General features: G+C 40.0%; 2 protein-coding genes across 6 annotated transcripts in view; both read right to left on the bottom strand.

The window, feature by feature from the left end:
- PDE8B (phosphodiesterase 8B) overlaps positions 1-9,346 on the bottom strand; it is a 328,186-nt gene extending 318,840 nt beyond the window's left edge. For 2 of the 3 annotated variants that reach the window (XM_082376088.1, XM_082376080.1), the window contains exon 1: positions 9,009-9,141. In XM_082376088.1, coding sequence (XP_082232214.1) covers positions 9,009-9,029 — 21 coding nt within the window. In that variant the 5' untranslated portion in view covers positions 9,030-9,141. Of the gene's footprint in view, positions 1-9,008; positions 9,142-9,257 lie in introns of those variants that run through there. The other variant, XM_082376089.1, reaches the window with a different exon arrangement.
- Positions 1-17,837, bottom strand: part of CRHBP (corticotropin releasing hormone binding protein) — a 481,877-nt gene that overhangs the window by 96,583 nt on the left and 367,457 nt on the right. The gene's annotated exons all lie outside the window — the stretch shown is intronic.

The following is a 17,837-nucleotide window of genomic DNA, read 5'->3' as shown; positions in this document are numbered from 1 at the left end:
TGAAAGTGTAGGGAAATACCACAGAACTTAAGTTCTGACCTTGACTGTCTGTACAATGATTACCAAGGAGAAAAACGGGCTGTTTTTGTTTTTCTTATCTTGAATTTATAACACCAGCCTAGTTGTATAACAAGGAGAGTAGAGGAAAAGACCCCGTAATTATATTCAGACAATCAGGGTCCAACTCTTGATTCTAATTTATTGCTGGACAATATGGGCAACTTAAACAACCTCTCAGAAATCAGTTTCTTCGAGTGTACAATGAGGATGAGGATAACACCTACTTCAATGGCGCTGAGAGCCAACACACGCTTACTATCTGGTTTCAAGCATTTCATATGAATCTTTAATCTTTACCACGACTTAATGAATTACCTACTATGATTTTCATTTTACACATAAGGAAACAAGCACAGAGAGATTAAGTAACTTGCTCAAAGGGTTGTAAAAATTGAGTGTGATTTTCACAGTGAAATCATTAACTGTCTGAAACATAGTAGGTGCTCAATTAATTTTTCCCTTTACAGTCCCCCTCCCCCTTGCCAAATTAAGTAATCGTTATAAAAAGTGGTTTTTTTAAATTAAAGTATAGTTGATTTACAATGTTGTGTCAATCACTGCTGTACAGCAAAGTGATTCACTTATACATATATGCACATTCTTTTTTATATTCTTTTCCATTATGGTTTATCACAGGATATTGAATATAGTTCCCTGTGCTATACAGTAGGCCCTTGTTGTTATCCATTCTATATATAATACTAATTATATATAGAATGCTAATCCCAAACTCTTACTAATCCCAAACTCCTACTCCATCCCTTCCCTACCTAGCCCCCCTGTCTTGGCAACCACAAATCTGTTCTCTATGTCTGTGAGTCTGTTTCTGTTTCGGAGATAAGTTCATTTGTGTCATATAGATTCCACACATAAGTGATATCATATGATATTTGTCTTTCTCTGTCTGACTTACTTCACTTAGTACAATAATCTCTAAGTCCATCCATGTTGCTGCAAATGGCATTATTTCAATCTTTTTTATGGATGAGTAGTATTCCATTGTATATATGTACCACATTTTCTTTATCTATTCATCTGTCGATAGACATTATGCTGCTTCCATGTCTTGGCTATTGTGAATAGTGCTGCTATGAACATTGGGGTGCATGAATCTTTTTGAATTATAGTTTTGTCCGACATACACCCAAGAGTGGCATTGCTGGCTCATATGACAACTCTATTTTTAGTTTTTTGAGGAACCTCCATACTGTTTTCCATAGTGGCTGCACCAATATACATTCCAACCAACAGTGTAAGAGGGTTCCCAGAAAATGATTTTTTTAACGAAGCTCTTTGTTCCAGGGGCCTGGATCCTTCACTCCTAGCTGTGCACTCATTGTACTCTGTACCTCAGTTTCCCCCCTGTGTAGAATGAAACAGCAGACTATGTCAGCAGCCCCCAATCAGCGGCCTATGAGCTAGACCTGGCCTGCAGTTACACTTTGTTACACTGCATAATCTTTACACTTTAAAAAAGTAGTTGCCAATGTTTAAAAATCAGTAGATTTCCTTACTTGTCTCTCTTTCTCTCTCACACACACACACCCCCACACCCCCAACACACATTTCAGGGTTTTCTTGGAAAATGAGCCCACCTGGCTGCATGGGTTCTCATTCCCACAGGTCAATATTCACCTCAAGTTGAGTGCGGCCACCTCCTTTTACAAGGGACAAATATTCCCCAATTTGCCACCATCCCCATTTCTCAGTTTCATGCAGACAGATGAGTCTACAACTTCTGGACTCAATGATCATTGACGTCTCTCCCTTCTACCACTAAGAGTCCATGATTCCCTGACACTTGAAAGCATGTCTCAGAGGAAGTATCCACTGTAGGGCACCACAGATTTTCACGAATGTTGTTGTCACATAGAGTGACCAATTCATCCCCGTTTAACTGGAACTTTCCCCTTTCAGGCTGAAAGTCCTGCATCTGAAGACATTCCTCGGTCCCAGGCCAGCCAGGTTGGTTACCCCATGTGTCATGTCCTAAGCTCACCCCTCCAGCAGCCTCTCCTGTCTGGGAGATGAGGATACCATACTATACCCTTGTGCTCCTGAGTCTCCTTGGGCAGCTCTGCGGTGTTAGTAGAGCTTGCCTAGCATCCCCCAGACAGAGTATTTGTTGGGGGAGCTGGGGTAGGCCAAATGAGAGGGCCTGGACCTGGTTACACGGCTGGGCTCAGTACCACCTTAGGTGGGTCACTCGGTCTCTGGGCCTCTCTGCTCTACCATTTGTTCATTCAACAAATATTCATTAAGTGCCCCCCATGTGCCAGGCACCATTCGAGGCACAGCAGTGAATAAGTGAGAAGGTCCTTGCCCTTAGAGAACCCACATCTAGAAGAAACAGACAGTAAAACAAGTACACAATATCTGATAGAATTTCAGGTGGTGACAATGCCATAAAGAAACCATTGACCAAATGGGAGAGGCAAAGTTCACAGAGCCACAGGGGCCATCAGCAATTTTGACAGGTGCCAAGCAGTACCAGAAGTGAGTCCAGATTCCACCTGGCCTCCCGTTTTGAACAATATGAAATTCTTAAGTTTGGGACTTTTTGACTCAAGTGTTACAAGTAACAATTCAATTTTTCAATTATAAAATGTTTCTTTTTCAATGAAAAACAGCTTTATGGCTACAATCCATATCAATATCAAATCTGGTTCTCATACAGATGGATCGGAAATTCACCAAGTCAAATGCACTCAAATAACAGTGTTAGGGTTGAGGAAAGAGAGAGGCCAACCTTATTAGCAAACTGACATTTTATTAAACAAAGTGCAGCTGGAGTCAGGGGCCCATGTGCTAAATAAAGCCAGAAGCAGAAAAACGAATGAATGAATGAATGAATGAATAGACTGTCTAATACCTCCCTCCCTCCCCCCCCAAAGAGCTGTATATTGCCTCAATGAAAGAAGTAACCACTTATAACCAATTAAATAACGTAAACTAGTACAGTATGTCATTCATTCATTGCACAAATAGGTACTGAGTACCTACTATGTGCCAACACTATTGTAAATAATGAAAGAAGGTGATACTTGGGAAGTCCAACATATTTATCTATATTTAAAATAACTTATTTTTCTGATTATAAAATAATAAATTGCTTTTTATAATTTTGAAGCTTAAAAAAAGGAATAAAACCATCTTTCAAGGCAGGGTTTCTCAGCCTCGGCACATACGACATTTGGGGATGGGTAATTCTTTGTTGCAGGCGGCTGTCCTGTGCACTGTACGATGTGTAGCAGCAGCCCTGGTCTCTATCCACCAGAAGCCACCAGCATTCCCCCACCCCGAGTCGTTAATACCAAAAAATGCCTCCAGGCTTAGCAAATGCCCCTGGGGGAGCAAAATCACCGCAGATCCAGAACGGCTGCTTTAAGCAATCCACTTTGCTCCACAATAGGGGCCTCAGAAGTCAAAGCCTATGGAGAGACCCCCTTTTTTCTGCAGGCAAATAAGCAGGAGGTTCCCTCCTGGAGGAGCCCTTGTAATACCCTTCTCCCTGAGGTCAAGATACCAGCCCTCCAGAGAAAGGCAGTGCTGTCCCAGGTCTGGGTTGGGACGACAGGGTGGAGGTGGGGATGGGCAGTGATGGCTAAGGGGGTCCGCGAGCTTCTGGAGCTCACACTGTGTGCGTCACGGCTGCCGATCCAAGCCATGCCCCACACCTGGACTCCTCCACATGAGCTTTGCTAACAACCCTGGAAGAAAAGCTTCCCCTGTGCAAGGCTTACACACCCACACATAAGTCCAGCGGTCTGAGGCTGCTCTAAACCAGGAGGATTAAATTGTGCCTGTCCATCTTGAGCACTGTTAGGAGAGAGTCTCCAAAGCTGGGAGCAGGCACGCCTGCCTGTCTGCGCCCTGCTATACAGACTGCACAAAGGGTCCCTTGTGCACAGCCTAATCAAAGACAGAACCAAACAACCTGCCTGGCCATGCAGCCCCAGCTTCGGCTGGTTCTTCAGAACAAACACTAGTCACTAAGAAGCGAACCTTTTCAGTTGGTAGAAAATGTCACCGTGAGCCCAGGTCAGGCACAGTGTTTGTAGGTACCTTAACCTGGGTCTTGGCTGATTGGAAAAGAAGGGAAATTAGTCTTTTGTGTTAACCACCTAGGGACTCAGATTCACTGGTTCCCAATCATAGGAAGGAGAGTTGGAAGAAGAAGAGGGAAGGGGTGAAAGAATCTGAGTTCTGCTTTTATTCATTCATTTCCTACACACTTGTTGAGTTCCTGTTATATGCCCAACACTGTTCCTGGGGAGAACTTAGCTTTAGATGGAACCTTTCAGGGTTCACTAAATCAAAAGCTCCTGGAGCCTGATGAGGAGACAAGTTGATGGCCCACCTAAAGGGGTCGCAACTCCTCAGCTCTAGCTGCCTGTTGCTATCATGGCCTATAAGCCAGTTTTGCCAGAATTTCTGGATTTTCAAGAGAAACTGCAAAACTGGGTTTCTATGTGAAATCTTTTTATTTTTAAGCATAGTCTGAAATTTAAAATAAAAACAGAACAAAAAATTCCTGCACGGACAAAAATGATCCAGTCTGCAAGCCTTCAAACCGTAACTTTGGCTTTAGAGATGGTGAGGAGTAGTGATTAAGAGTGAAGTACCTGGAAGGGGTAAGAAGGGTGTCTGGTTCTACCTCTTACTTGCTGTGTGACCTTGGGCAAGTTACCTAACTTCTCTGTGCCTTGCTTTCCTCACGTATTAAATGAGCATGATGAAGTACACTGTAGACTTAAATGAGAGAATGCGTGTACGTGCCTGATCTATAACAGCTCAATAAACATGAGCTATCATTTTTACAGGTCATCTGGTCCACTCTCCCAGAAACCCCTTTTACAACAGCCTTGGCAGTTGAACATCTGATCACTGCTTGTGTGCCTTCTGAGACAGGAAGCTCAGGGCTTCTTAGGGAATGCCAGTTGTGTAACAACCCCCAAATCTCAGTGGCTTAATCCAACGTATGTTCACTTATTGCTCATGTCCCAGTCCAGTGTGAACACATCGGGTGCTCTATCCCAGCCCATGCCCTGTGGATCCATATACCTTCTATCTGGTACCTCTGCCATCTCCCAGGACATTCCCAGAATCCTCTACTGAGTTCTCTGCTTTCAGCTAGCTAAGAGGAAAAAAAGAGAGAGAGAGAACATCAGGTGCATCACATCTGCACATTCCCATTTGCCAGAACCCTGGCACATGGCCCCAATCTAATTGTAAAGGAAGCTGGAACATGAAATGTTCTTCTGCATCCAGGAAGAGAAAATAGCATCAGTGAACATCTAAACAATCTCCGTCATGCTCTGCATTCGTATAAAGACAATTCTGCAGACTCAGAATGTCTGCCTGTTGGTCCCAGTCTTGCCCGTCAGTGCAACAGGCACAGGACAGCAGGAAGACACAAGCCAGGGCACAAGTAGGTGTGGATTTGAATCTCAGTTCAAATACTTGCTAGTTTTGGACCTTGAGCAAGTCGCTTCAACTCTTTGTATCTCAGTTTACTCATTTGAAAGATAAAGGTAGTAATTACCTCCCTGGATTGTTGTAAGATGGAATAAGATATCACATGTGTTGGCACACTGCCTAATATCTGATACACAACCTAGAATCAATGCTCGTATCTCCCCTGGTCCTCTTCTACATGAATGCTTTCCAGGAATTTTAAAATGACTATAATTATTTCTGTAAGTTTTCTCTTCTCCCAGTTTCCTCAGCTATTTTCATTGTTTTTATGTCGTGTCATTACCAGCCCTTTCACTCTCTGGATGGTTGTGCCATAGACATACCTCAGTTTGTCAAGGGATCAAATATGCTGCCTGTCTTAATTAGGTTTCCCTGACAACAGACCCTGAGATAGGACTTGGGTGCAGATAATTTGGGGGGAGGAAGTTAGGAATCTTAGGAAACAGAAGTGGGGCAAATGGGGAAGGGAGAAAAGTCAACAAATGAATGGGTTACAGCTGTGGGCAACTGGGGTTCAATCCCATAGGGGCTCTGAGGAATATGTAGAAGGCGCCTTAGAACTGTCCACATTCTATGTCCTGCAGGATGGGAAGGCTGGGGCATTTATTTATGAAATCCTGCTCTCATTGGTTTAGAGCTGCCCCCAACCCAGGGGTATTACTTGTCTTAAAGTATGGGCTGTGCCTATATATAGCTGAGCAGACTTTGCAGACTCCTAGACAGCACAGGCAAGAGACACTGTGACGTGAGCCTGGATGGACGCTGGCAAAGTACTTGGCCATGTTCACCACAGCTATGCTGAAATCTGGTGGCTGAAGGATGTGGCTCAGTACATCACAAGCTCTGCTATGATGCCTCTAGCAAAAATGTCTGGAAGAATCCACCGCACGGGTTCATAAAGGTTGTGCCTGAGTGTAGGGATTACAGTGATCATTATTTTATCTTTTTAATTTGTTTTGTTTGTTTCCCCAAGGAGCACGTGATGGCCAAGAATAAATACTATGAGCCAAGGTAGGGTCTGACCAGTGTAGAAAAGAAAATATAATAGCTCATTAAAAGTAGACTGAGGGTAAAGGAGAAGTAGAACTGCTTATATTCATACATGATATCACCTTGTGCACAGAAAATCCCAAGGAATCCACATACAAGATGACTGGAACTAATAATGAGTTTAGCAATATTGTAGGATACAAAATCAATATTTAAAAAATCAATTGTATTTCTATACTAGCAATGACAAATCCGAAAATAAAAAATGTTTTAATTCTACTCACAAAGCATAAACAGAATAAAATATTTAGGAATAAATTTAATAAAAGAAGTGTAAGACTTATACACTAAAAATTATAAAACATTACTAAGAGGAATTAATGAAGATTCAAATAAACAAAGAAACAATCTCTATTTATGGATAGGAAGGTTCAATATCTTCAAGATGGAAATTCTCCCCAAATTGATCTGTATATTCAACACAATCCCTATCAAAATCCCAGCACGCTTTTTTTTTTGATAGAAATTGACACACTGATCCTAAAAAATTATATGGAAATGCAAAATAATAATTTATTATTATAATCAAAATAATTTTGCAGTAGAAGAACAAAGTTAGAAGACTTATATTACCTGATTTCAAAATTTACTATAAAGCCACATGACTCAATACAGTGTGGTATTGGTGGAAGAAATACATATAGATCAATGAATGAAGTTTGAGAGTCCAGATATAAACACTTGCGTTATGGTCAACTGATTTTTGATAAAGGTGCCAAAATAATTCAATGGGGGAATGAATTAGCCTTTTTTCAGCAAATGGTGACTATTGCATATCCCCTACATACAAAAACATAAACTTAGGCCCTTATCTCACATCATATATAAGAAATGAACTTGAGTGTATCACAGGCCTAAATATAAGAGCTAAAACCATAAAACTTCTGGGAAAAAAATAGGAGAAAATCTTGGTAACTTTGGGTTGAACAAAGAGTCCTTAGATATGACAACAAAACCATGACACTTAAAAGAAAATATGATAAATTGGACTTCATCAAAATTAAACTTTTGTACTCTAAAAGATCACTAAGCAAAAATTTTAAAAAATAAGCTATAGACTAGGAGAAAATATACAGAATTATAGATCTTATAAAGGACTTGTATATAGAAGAAATAAAAAAACTCTTCCAACTCATTAATAAGACCACCCAATTTAAAAACGGGCAAAAGATTTAAATAGATATTTCACTAAAGATGGTACACAAATTTCTAAAAAGCATGTGGAAAGATGCCCAAATCATTAGTCATTAGGGAAATGCAAATTAAAACTACAATGAGATTCTACTATATACCTACTGGAACAGCTAGAATGTAAGAGAGACAACACCAAATGTTTGTGAGGATGTGGAAGAACTGGAATCTTCATACATTGTTGATAAGAATGTAAAATAGTTCAACGACAGTAGAAGACAGTTCGACGGTTTCTTTAAAAGCTAGACATACATTTACCATACAACCTAGTGATTCCACTCCTAGAAATCTACCCAAGAGAAATAAAAACATATGTCTAGATAAATGGATAAAGAAGATGTGGCACATATATACAATGGAATATTTCTCAGCCACAAAAAGAAACGAAATGGAGCTAATTGTAGTGAGGTGGATGGACCTAGAGTCTGTCATACAGAGTGAAGTAAGTCAGAAAGAGAAAAACAAATACCATATGCTAACACATATATACGGAATCTAAAAAAAAACCAAAAAAAAAAGGTTCTAATGAACGTAGGGCCAGGACAGGAATAAAGATGCAGACATAGAGAATGGACTTGAGGACACGGGGAGGGGGAAGGGGAAGCTGGGACGAAGTGAGAGAGTGGCATTGACATACATATACTACCAAGTGTAAAATAGATAGCTAGTGGGAAGCAGCCGCATAGCACAGGGAGATCAGCTCGGTGCTTTGTGACCACCTAGAGGGGTGGGATAAGGAGTGTGGGAGAGAGACGCAAGAGGGAAGAGATATGGGGATATATGTATACGTGTAGCTGATTCACTTTGTTATACAGCAGAAACGAACACAACATTGTAAAGCAATTATACTCCAATAAAGATGTTAAATAAAAAACAAAAAAACAAAAAGAAACATATGTCTGCACGAAGACTTGTACGTAAATGTTTACAGTAGCATTATTTATAACATTCAAAAACTGAAAACAACCCAAATATCTGTTATCTGATAAATGTATAAACACAATGTTATACAACCATATAAGAGAATACTCCACTCAACAGCCATGGTGAACTTTTGAAAGTGCAAATCAGATTTGGGATTTTAAGGTTAAATGTAAAAGAGAGTTGTTCCAACATTGTTAACAGTTTAGAAATATTTAAGACTGTATAAGTTTATATGATGTTATATTTTGGTACCTGTATAAGTCATTTTGGAGCTGACACACCTTGTTTCTGATCTGCTTACTCACCTCATTGGTGTGACGCAGCATCCGGGCTTGCAATTGCTCTCCTTCCCTGGATTCCCGTTCAGTTTGTCTGACTCCTGGGCCAGGTGTATGTGTTTAGCCCCATGACGAAGGACTCCAGCTTCTGTAGGACACCCTTGTCAACAAGTTCAAAGACAACAAGAACAAATATGAGTTTCAACCTGTCTTTGTGGAATTCTGGCTCATGTTCATGGGATACCAGCCTGCTCGTGATCTTCCTTTTCTGCTTACCTGCCTGTGGACTTCAAAAGTTTGACTGGGGTCAGATCTGCCTCCAAGCTCATACAGCTGTTGGAGTATTCAGTTTCTTGCAGGTTGTTGACTGAGGACCTTGTTTTCTTGCTGACATCAGCTGGAGGCTGCCTTCAGCTCCTTGATGCATATGGTAGCTCATAACAAGGCAGTTTGCTCCTTCAAAGCCAGCAGAGGAGAGGAGGTCTCCTAGCAAGACGAATTGCAGTTTTATGTAATATAATCATGTGCGCATAATCACACATATCCAATTGCCTTTGCCAAATTCTACCAATTAGAAGCACTTCACAGGTCCCGTTCACACTCGAGAGGAATCACACACAGGAGGCAGGGAATGTAAGGGCTACCCTAGAGTCTGTCCACCACAGTCTACCCTCTGGTCCCCAGTGATTTGTGTCCCTCCCACATGAAAAATACATTTACTCCCTCCCAATTTCCCCAAGAATCTCATACCTTTATAGCATCTGCTCAAAGTCTAGAATCTCATCATCTAAATCAGGTCTCCTTAAGTATAGTTACTCTCAGTCTACAAAACTAGACAAGCTATCTGACGCCCAACCATCCAACACACAGTAGAGGAACAGGTATGTAAAATAGTTATACACATTCTATTTAAAATGGGACGGGATATATGAAAGGTGAAAAGGAGTTACCAATCCAAAGAAATTTTGAAATTCAGCCTAGCAAACTCTTACCAGAGTTCCTTAATTAGATTCTAGGGCCTGGGAATAATCCACAGTAACTCTTGGTTCTGCCCTCTGAGTCACGTTACCTTTTTCATGAAAGGTAGCACATTTGCAGTTGAGTACTTTTATCATCCTGCTTCCTGCCAGTAGTTTGGAGATCTAACAGCCTCCTTTCATTTTGTACTGTTTCTGTCCCTTTCCGTTTAAGTTGGCAGTGCTTTCGCCAAAATAAATTTCTTAAATACTTTGTGGGTCTCCTGTCAATTTCCCTTACATGTGAGTAACATCCACAGTTCTTTTGAGACAGGCGCGCCTTTAGCTAGGGTAAAGATGTTGAGATGGTTAAGGGACAACTCAAGACAGGCTTTATTATTTGAGAAGTTGTATGAGGCACACCTTTTATCTCTAGAGAGGGTCCATCATGTGACTGAATACTATTCTGATCCTTAGATCTTCCTGAGGTTTTAACAAAACCTAGTACAATAACCACTTGGCATTTTCCTAGGCCAGGGTTTAACTCTATGCCACATGCTTGAAAGTCATTTCTTACTTTTAACATCTTTTGCCATTTGGAGAGACTGAGAATTTTCAAAATCATCAAGTCCCAGTTCCTTTTTGTTTAACAGTTCTTCCCCTCATTTTTTCCTTCTCCTCTCGCATTTTACTATATGTAGCAAGAAAAAACCAGGTGGCGCCTTCAACATTTTGCTTGGAAATCTTAGCTAGATAAACAAGTTCATCACTTACCTGTTCTGCTTTACATATAATTTCAGGAGACAATTTTGCTAAGCTTTCTGTTACTACCTAACAAGGAAATCTCTTCCTCCAGTTTCCACATTTCTTACTTCCTTTTGAGCCCTCACTGGCAGCAGCCTCCAAGTTTGAATTTTCACTCACAGTCTGTTCAAGGCAACTTAGGCTTTCTCTATCATGCTCCTCAAAATTCTTCTAGCCTCTAAGCAGTTTCAAAGTCAATCCCACTTGTTTTAGGTATTTGTTATAGCAACACTCCACTTTCAGGTACCAAAATGTAACCTTGTGTTTTTAAGTTTAATTGATTAGATCTGCTAGAATTTTAAGTACATGGGAAGATTTTGTATGTTTGTAAGAAATTTCAAAACCCAGCACTTCCAACCTGAGCTACTCAGAGATGATTTTTTTTTTTTTATTTGGTTTTGAGTTTGACAAAATTACTATATCACCAGGAAGGTAAAGAAATATGCATTTTTAAACATACTCTATCCTCAGAAGAGTATAAGAATACTCATAAGAGTAAGTATAGTGATAGACGAGAAATAAACTTAAGTATATATAAGTACTTTATAACAGTTTAAGTTTAAACATAATAGTAAGTGTTGTAATCATTGTGATGATTCATATGTATGTTTCTGCTTTTAAAGGCATTTGTAGCATTTAAAAGATTCCGATATAGGATACTCATTATTTTAGAAGAAATTCAATTAGCTTATAAATTAATATTTAAATGTCTGGAAAATGTTACATTTGTTAAATTCGTAAGTGTTAATTTTTTTTCGTTGTGTAAGGAGCGTTCAGATTTTCAGAGGAATATTGTTTAATCTATTTACACAATTAGTAAATCCAGCGTTAAAGTACCACCAGCAGTGATTGTGCCTCTGGACGTACAGAGACCCCTCGGACATTAAAGAATTTAATCAGATGTAAGCGTTCCTGAAAGATTCATGGCGGAGACACAGAAGGCAGAATTAGGGAGGCAAGAGCCAGGTTTCAGTATCGGTTGCTATTTAAAGAGCCGGGATGGCGGCTCTGGAATGCTGCTGTCCTGACGCCCTCTAGTGGTTCAGACTGCGAAGCCCACCTTTCCTGAGCACCAGGAGAAAAATGCTTATTGCTAAGTCAGCTCGCTCTCCAAGAAGTTTCTCTTGATTAGCGAGACTTAGGAAAAAAAGAAAAAAAAAAAGATCCAGAAATTCTTCTGTCAACGTTCTTGTGAGATACTCAACCAGTCTTTACACAAACACTTCCTGCATCACTAGGCGCCTCAATCCTCTTTGAATATCTTTAATTATTATAAAACGCTTCCTTCTTCTCAGCAGACACTCCATCCCTGCGACCTGTACCACTGGCTCTGCGTTTCCCTCTGGAGCTGCACGGCACAATTCCAATCTCTCTTGCACTTGACAGCATCTCAAATATTTGAAAATGACTTCTTGTCCTCCCCGGCCCGAGCTTATCTCCTCCAGACCAACACACGTGGTTCCCTCTACTGTTCCTCATTTGACCCAGCCTCCAGTTTCTGGCCCAGTTGCTCTCTTCTGGAGGCATTTCAACAGCCCCTGAAAACACACCGATGGCAAAAATGGCCTCCACCCTGAGAGGTGGCCCATCTGCCCACAGTGCGGAGGGGCTCTCGCCGCCCTCCCAGTGCACGCTCTAACTCCGAGGGCCGTCTGAAGCAGCCTTGGCCAACCGTGTCAAATAATGGATGGATGGAAGGCTACGATCTCCCTCGTCTGGACTTTCCCACTAGCCTTGCTTTACTCTCTTTGTAGCCTTGAAGCATTTTCTGTATTTGGACAGAACTTATCAGTTTCCTAAATAATACTGTATGCAAACCACCTGGACAGGTGACCAGGTCTGGGTGCAGTTGGCCTGCCACTGAGCAGAGAGCTCTTGAGAAATCTCAAGAATGACTTCTTCCCTTGTGAGAATGAAGCTTAGTAACTTGAGACTGGATTCTAACCTTCATGCTGGGGACATCTGACCAGACTACATCCCTTCCACTGCAGCTGAAGCTCATTTTCTCTCATATCTCCCTCTATGGAAACAGAGAAGAAAGACTTGGTGTCAATAATGTAACATCCCTCTATAGTTTGAAGACTGATATTCAGTCTACTCACACCTCTCTTCTCTGAACTAATGTAGACTTTTCCCTGAAGGGCTATTTTTCAAAAGCTTTCATCATTTACTTTGTCTCCCCTGGCTCCTTTCCAACTTCTCTATAACATCCTACCCTTATGGGGCCAAGGACTGAACAGTATGTTTTAATGACTGATATTGGCTATAGATTAAGAATTATATCTGTGAAAATATTTCCATTATAACATAGTTCATTGTACAAAGATTTATATACCTAAGGAGTTCCTGGCTGGCATATAACAAGTTATGTTTCAGTTATTTGAAAGTTGGGCACATTTTCCCACAGAAACAGTGGTTCCCAGCCAAGCCAATTTAGGTCACAGAGCAATAATGATATCAGGTTGAATTTAGGGAATAAGAATTCTCTGATCTTAAGCTTAAGAGATGCAGAAAGATGAAATGAGAATTTCTGTCTCAATTTCTCAGCGGAGGCTGCTCTTTGGGAACATTTTGAAATGGGTGACTCTTAACTTTGGATATCTTCCCACATTCTTTTCTGGCCCTCTCCCACCTCTTCAGGTCCTTATCCCAGTCTCCTAGTTCCCAATATTCTAGTGTTGTCAGAAGTCTCCTAGGGTGCTGCCTCACTCACATCTCCCTACATTCTGCAATTCTCCATGCTTCAATACACCTGAGCTCCCCTTGCCCATGACCCAGCATCCATCCCCCCAGTAAAGCCAAGTTCAGGTGGGGTTAGAATGACAGGTATCTCATCAAATCAACTGCCATTAATGAATTCTCAATGATGCCTCTGTTTTTAAATGGGTATCTTAGATAGTCAAAAGATTCTTATCTGTGCAATTTCAGGCAGTGTCAGAAAATTTAAAAATACAGGTTATATGAGGGAAGATTTTGGTGAATATGGAAGCCTTATAGTAGATATGTTCATTCTGCCTAATGGGAGTGTATCCCAAATGGTACCTCCTTTCCACAGATTCCTTCCCTCTTCTATTTCTGAATCACAGATATATGCTCCATATTGTTTTTCAAATTGTTTTTAAAGATTTTTCGAATTGTTTTTGAGAAATTGCTGCTCTCTTAAGAAACTGAGTGAAAGCAACCATGCCAAAAACAAAAAGCACATACTGTAGGATTCCATTTATATAAAATTCTAGAAAAAGCAAACTAATCTATAGTGACAGAAAGCAAATCAGTGGTTGCCCAAGTTCAAGGCAGGAAGGAGAAATGAATTACAAAGAGGCCTGAGGAAACTGTTGGAGGTTATGGAAATGTTCACTGTCTTCATGTGGTAAAGGTTTCATGGGTGCATACATCTGTCAAAATTTATCACACTTTATTACACTTTAAATATGTGTAGTTTATTGTACATAATTTATACCTCAATAAAGTTGTAAAAAAAGAAAAATGAAAAAAGACTAACATACACACACATACATTTTTTCTTCTCAGAATTGACACTTATTAATAGTTTATCATATTTGCCTCAGTAGTGCTTATATAAATTAAATAAAACAGATAATAGTTAAGTCCCCAGCCACTGTTCTATTTCTTCACCCCAAACCCCAGAAGCAACTATCATGAATTTAGTGTATATCCCAACCATCTGTGGTAATTTTACACGCATATATATGTATTCTTAAATAATACATATTATTTACGTGTTTTAAAACTCATGTAAATGACAACATGTACATTTTATTCCACAAAATTTCTTCTTTATTACATTGTCATGAGTTGACATTACATAAAGATTATTTTACACATGGATATATTATGCTACATATAGGTACAACCCATTCCTTCTAATGGCTGTTATAACAATTCATATCATAATATAATAGAATATTATGATAATGCACATCACAATATACTAGGATATTATGATAAAAATCATATCACAGGATAATACAAATATATTTTATTATCCAGTCCCCCTTTGATAGGCATTTCCGTTGTTTTCAATTTTCATAATTACAAGCAATATTACAATAAGCTGCAAAGTTTTCAAAACAAACCTTATGGTATTGGCAGTAGGAGTTACTGGGTAGTGGCCACCAATTAAGTGGACAGGTGGATTTGTTGAGTCAGATGCTGGTAAGGAGGAGTGTCCTGCTTCAAGGATCTGTGGTCTGTACAGAAATAGCCAAAGTCGGATATGACCCTGTCTCCAAATTGCAGCTGAACAAAGTGGCTCTGTGATGCATCCTGCAGAGTTGGAGATGATTCAGAGGACTTTAGTGGCCCACAGAGTTTAAATCTGAGTTGGACACAGAGGGGATCCAAAGCAGAGGACCTTCCATGACACAGGTACAGCAAATGCCTTTAGCAACAAGCCATGAGCAATTCAACTCTATCTACTGCTGTTTAAATTCTTGAGGGTTTTAATGTTAAATGAGCATCAGAAAATGTATAGTCACTTTTCTAGATTACTGTGTGATGTATATGTAGTAAACCTGCCTTGTTTGTAGTACTATTCAGATCCTTCTTTATGTTTAATTTTTACTTTCTTGATTTGGTAAAGTCTCAACATACCATGTTAAAGTCTCCACGATGATTGTGTTTCTAACACATTTTGCTTTGTATATTTTGATGCACTGCGATTCAGCATATACAGATTCCCAAATGTTATGTCTTTCTTGTGAATTTTACCTTTCATTATTATAAAATTATATCTCAAAAGTGTGAAGAGAACCTCCAGCATTTCAGTGGGCTGAGTTGATGCAGAAGGGTTCCCCTTCGGCTACTGCTACTGAGAAACACTGGACAAACAGTCGTGTATATATGTGCCATTGACAGAAAGAACGGGAACTCTCCCTATTCTAGAAACAAAGAGGGAACCTAGAGGCTGAGCAGTAAGTAGGGGCTAATGCTTCTGTAGCCTGTGCAGGGTTTGGACCAGCTAGGGATTTTAACACCCTTGCAGGCCAATAAGATGTTGTCTCTGGTGTGAGCAAGGAAGCAATGGGCGGGCATTGAGCAATCTGCAAAATCTGAGTTCCTGAGTGCTAGGCTACTGGCAAAAACAGGATCAGATAAGTTCCTGTGTCCTCAGGCTATAGGTGAAAAAAAAATTCACCCACAAAAACTTGAAACTATACCTGTGTCATACATTGACATGAGTTCTGCATTTTCACTGTGAGACAGAAATACCAGGCGGAGAAGGAACATAAAAGCAAGTTGAGAACTGGTGATGTCTCTAGGAGTCTAGCAGAAGCAAACTTGCAGCCACAGTGAAGGGACAATCTAACATCCCCAGGCACACAGTGCTTCCCCAAGGGAAAAAACCCTGCTGAAAATAAGCTCATAATAAAAATTACAAATCATAGGAGGAAGTCACCCAGGGCCAGATCATGAAATTAACAGGAGAAATAATGCCCCACGAAGTAGAGAAAACAGATTAACCTATAGATGGCTATAAAATAAGTATGTTTTAGATGACTTACAAGATGAAAGAAGGAATAGAGAGTACAAAGGAAAACAGGAAATCATGGACAAAGAAAAGGTAGATTTGGAAAAGGACCAAATAGTTCTTTTATAAATGAAACCTATATCCATTGAAAGTCAAAACTAAATAGATATATTTAACACTTGCATAGAAAATAAGGAAACTGGAACTAAGGTCATGACTCAGAATGTAGCACAGAGATAAAAAGGGGGGGAAAAAAAAAGAGTTTAAGAATCACCAAGGACAGAATCATAAATAACAGAAAATATACCCATTAGGAGTTATGGAAGAGGGAAATAGGAAATGGGGAGGAAGCAACAACTGAAGTGATAATGACTGAGAATTTTTACCAAATTGACAAAAGACAGTGTACAGGGAAGTACACTGCATCAGATTATATTGCTATGTAACAAACCAACCCCAAACCTGGTGGATTAAAAACACCACTGTTTATTTAAATCATAGTTCTGTGGATGAACAAGTTGGGCTTGGCTCTGCTGAGAGGTTACCCACGCGTCTGTGGTCAGCAGGAAGTGGCCTCACTCTCTTTAGCCGAATGAGAAATAAAGGGGAAGAGAACTGGCTGAGCCCCTGAGGGCTCCCTGCAAAGAGCGCTCTCTGTTTCCCTTGGCAACTATCGTGCTGCAGACAAGTCAGCCTCACACTGCCCAAAGGCCTGTGTGTTCTGATTTAATGTTTTGCAGCTGGGTTTTCAAATGGGCTGTTGTGTAGCATGTTCTGCCCTTTTACACAGATTGTGACAGACATCGACGTACTGGGAACAACTTGGTTTCAGGAGGGAAGTTGGAGTCATTTTCATTAATGACTTGACATTTCTTTGCCTCTATTGCAAGCTTGGGGTAACTAATTGTTAGTTTTACCTATGACCACTTCACCCTCTGAATTTAGTTCAAAGTATCTAAATAAAAAACAAATCACTTGGGTCAGTGTTAAAATTTGCTCTGCTAGGACTGCGCTACTAAGACTTTTGGGGGGGGGCTGGATTATGGTTAATGTTTAAAAGAATCAACAAGAATTATATTTACACAGTCCTGTAGATTGATGATTGGGCATAGTAGGAAAGGGGCCTGGATTGTGGGAAATAAAAGCAGGTAGAAAAGTTGAAAATAATTGATTAATTTATAACTGATTAATTCAAAGGAAAAAACAAGAAGGTTTTCCTATTTGGGGTTTCTTAAACCATGAATCCCTATTCCTCTCAGCCAAGAAGTAGAAGCTAGAAAGAATTTGTTTTTCCTAAATAAATTCCACACTAGAGCCTTTGATAAACAAACTCATAGGAAATAAGGAAATCTTGTTAATCATCACAATAGACTAGAATGACAGCACTCCGTTTACCTGTTCTGGAAACACCCTGTTCTGGAAAGGGCTCTCAGGCAGATAATCCTCACCCATTTGTTCTACTCAAAATATACATGCTATTGGGCAAAGAAAAAAAAAAAAAACTGAGAGCAAGAGGGAAAAGTGTCACTTGTCCTAGGAAACTCCTAACTTAATCCATTTAGGGCCTGAAAGCAGGGACAGAGGGTGAAAGGTTAGGGAGGGGTG

Source organism: Balaenoptera borealis (genome assembly GCF_965194805.1).
Source record: "Balaenoptera borealis genome assembly, chromosome: 2".
NCBI classification, from domain to species: domain Eukaryota; kingdom Metazoa; phylum Chordata; class Mammalia; order Artiodactyla; family Balaenopteridae; genus Balaenoptera; species Balaenoptera borealis.
The sequence above is the reverse complement of the archived record's forward strand: the minus strand, read 5'-3'. Positions and strand labels throughout refer to the sequence as shown.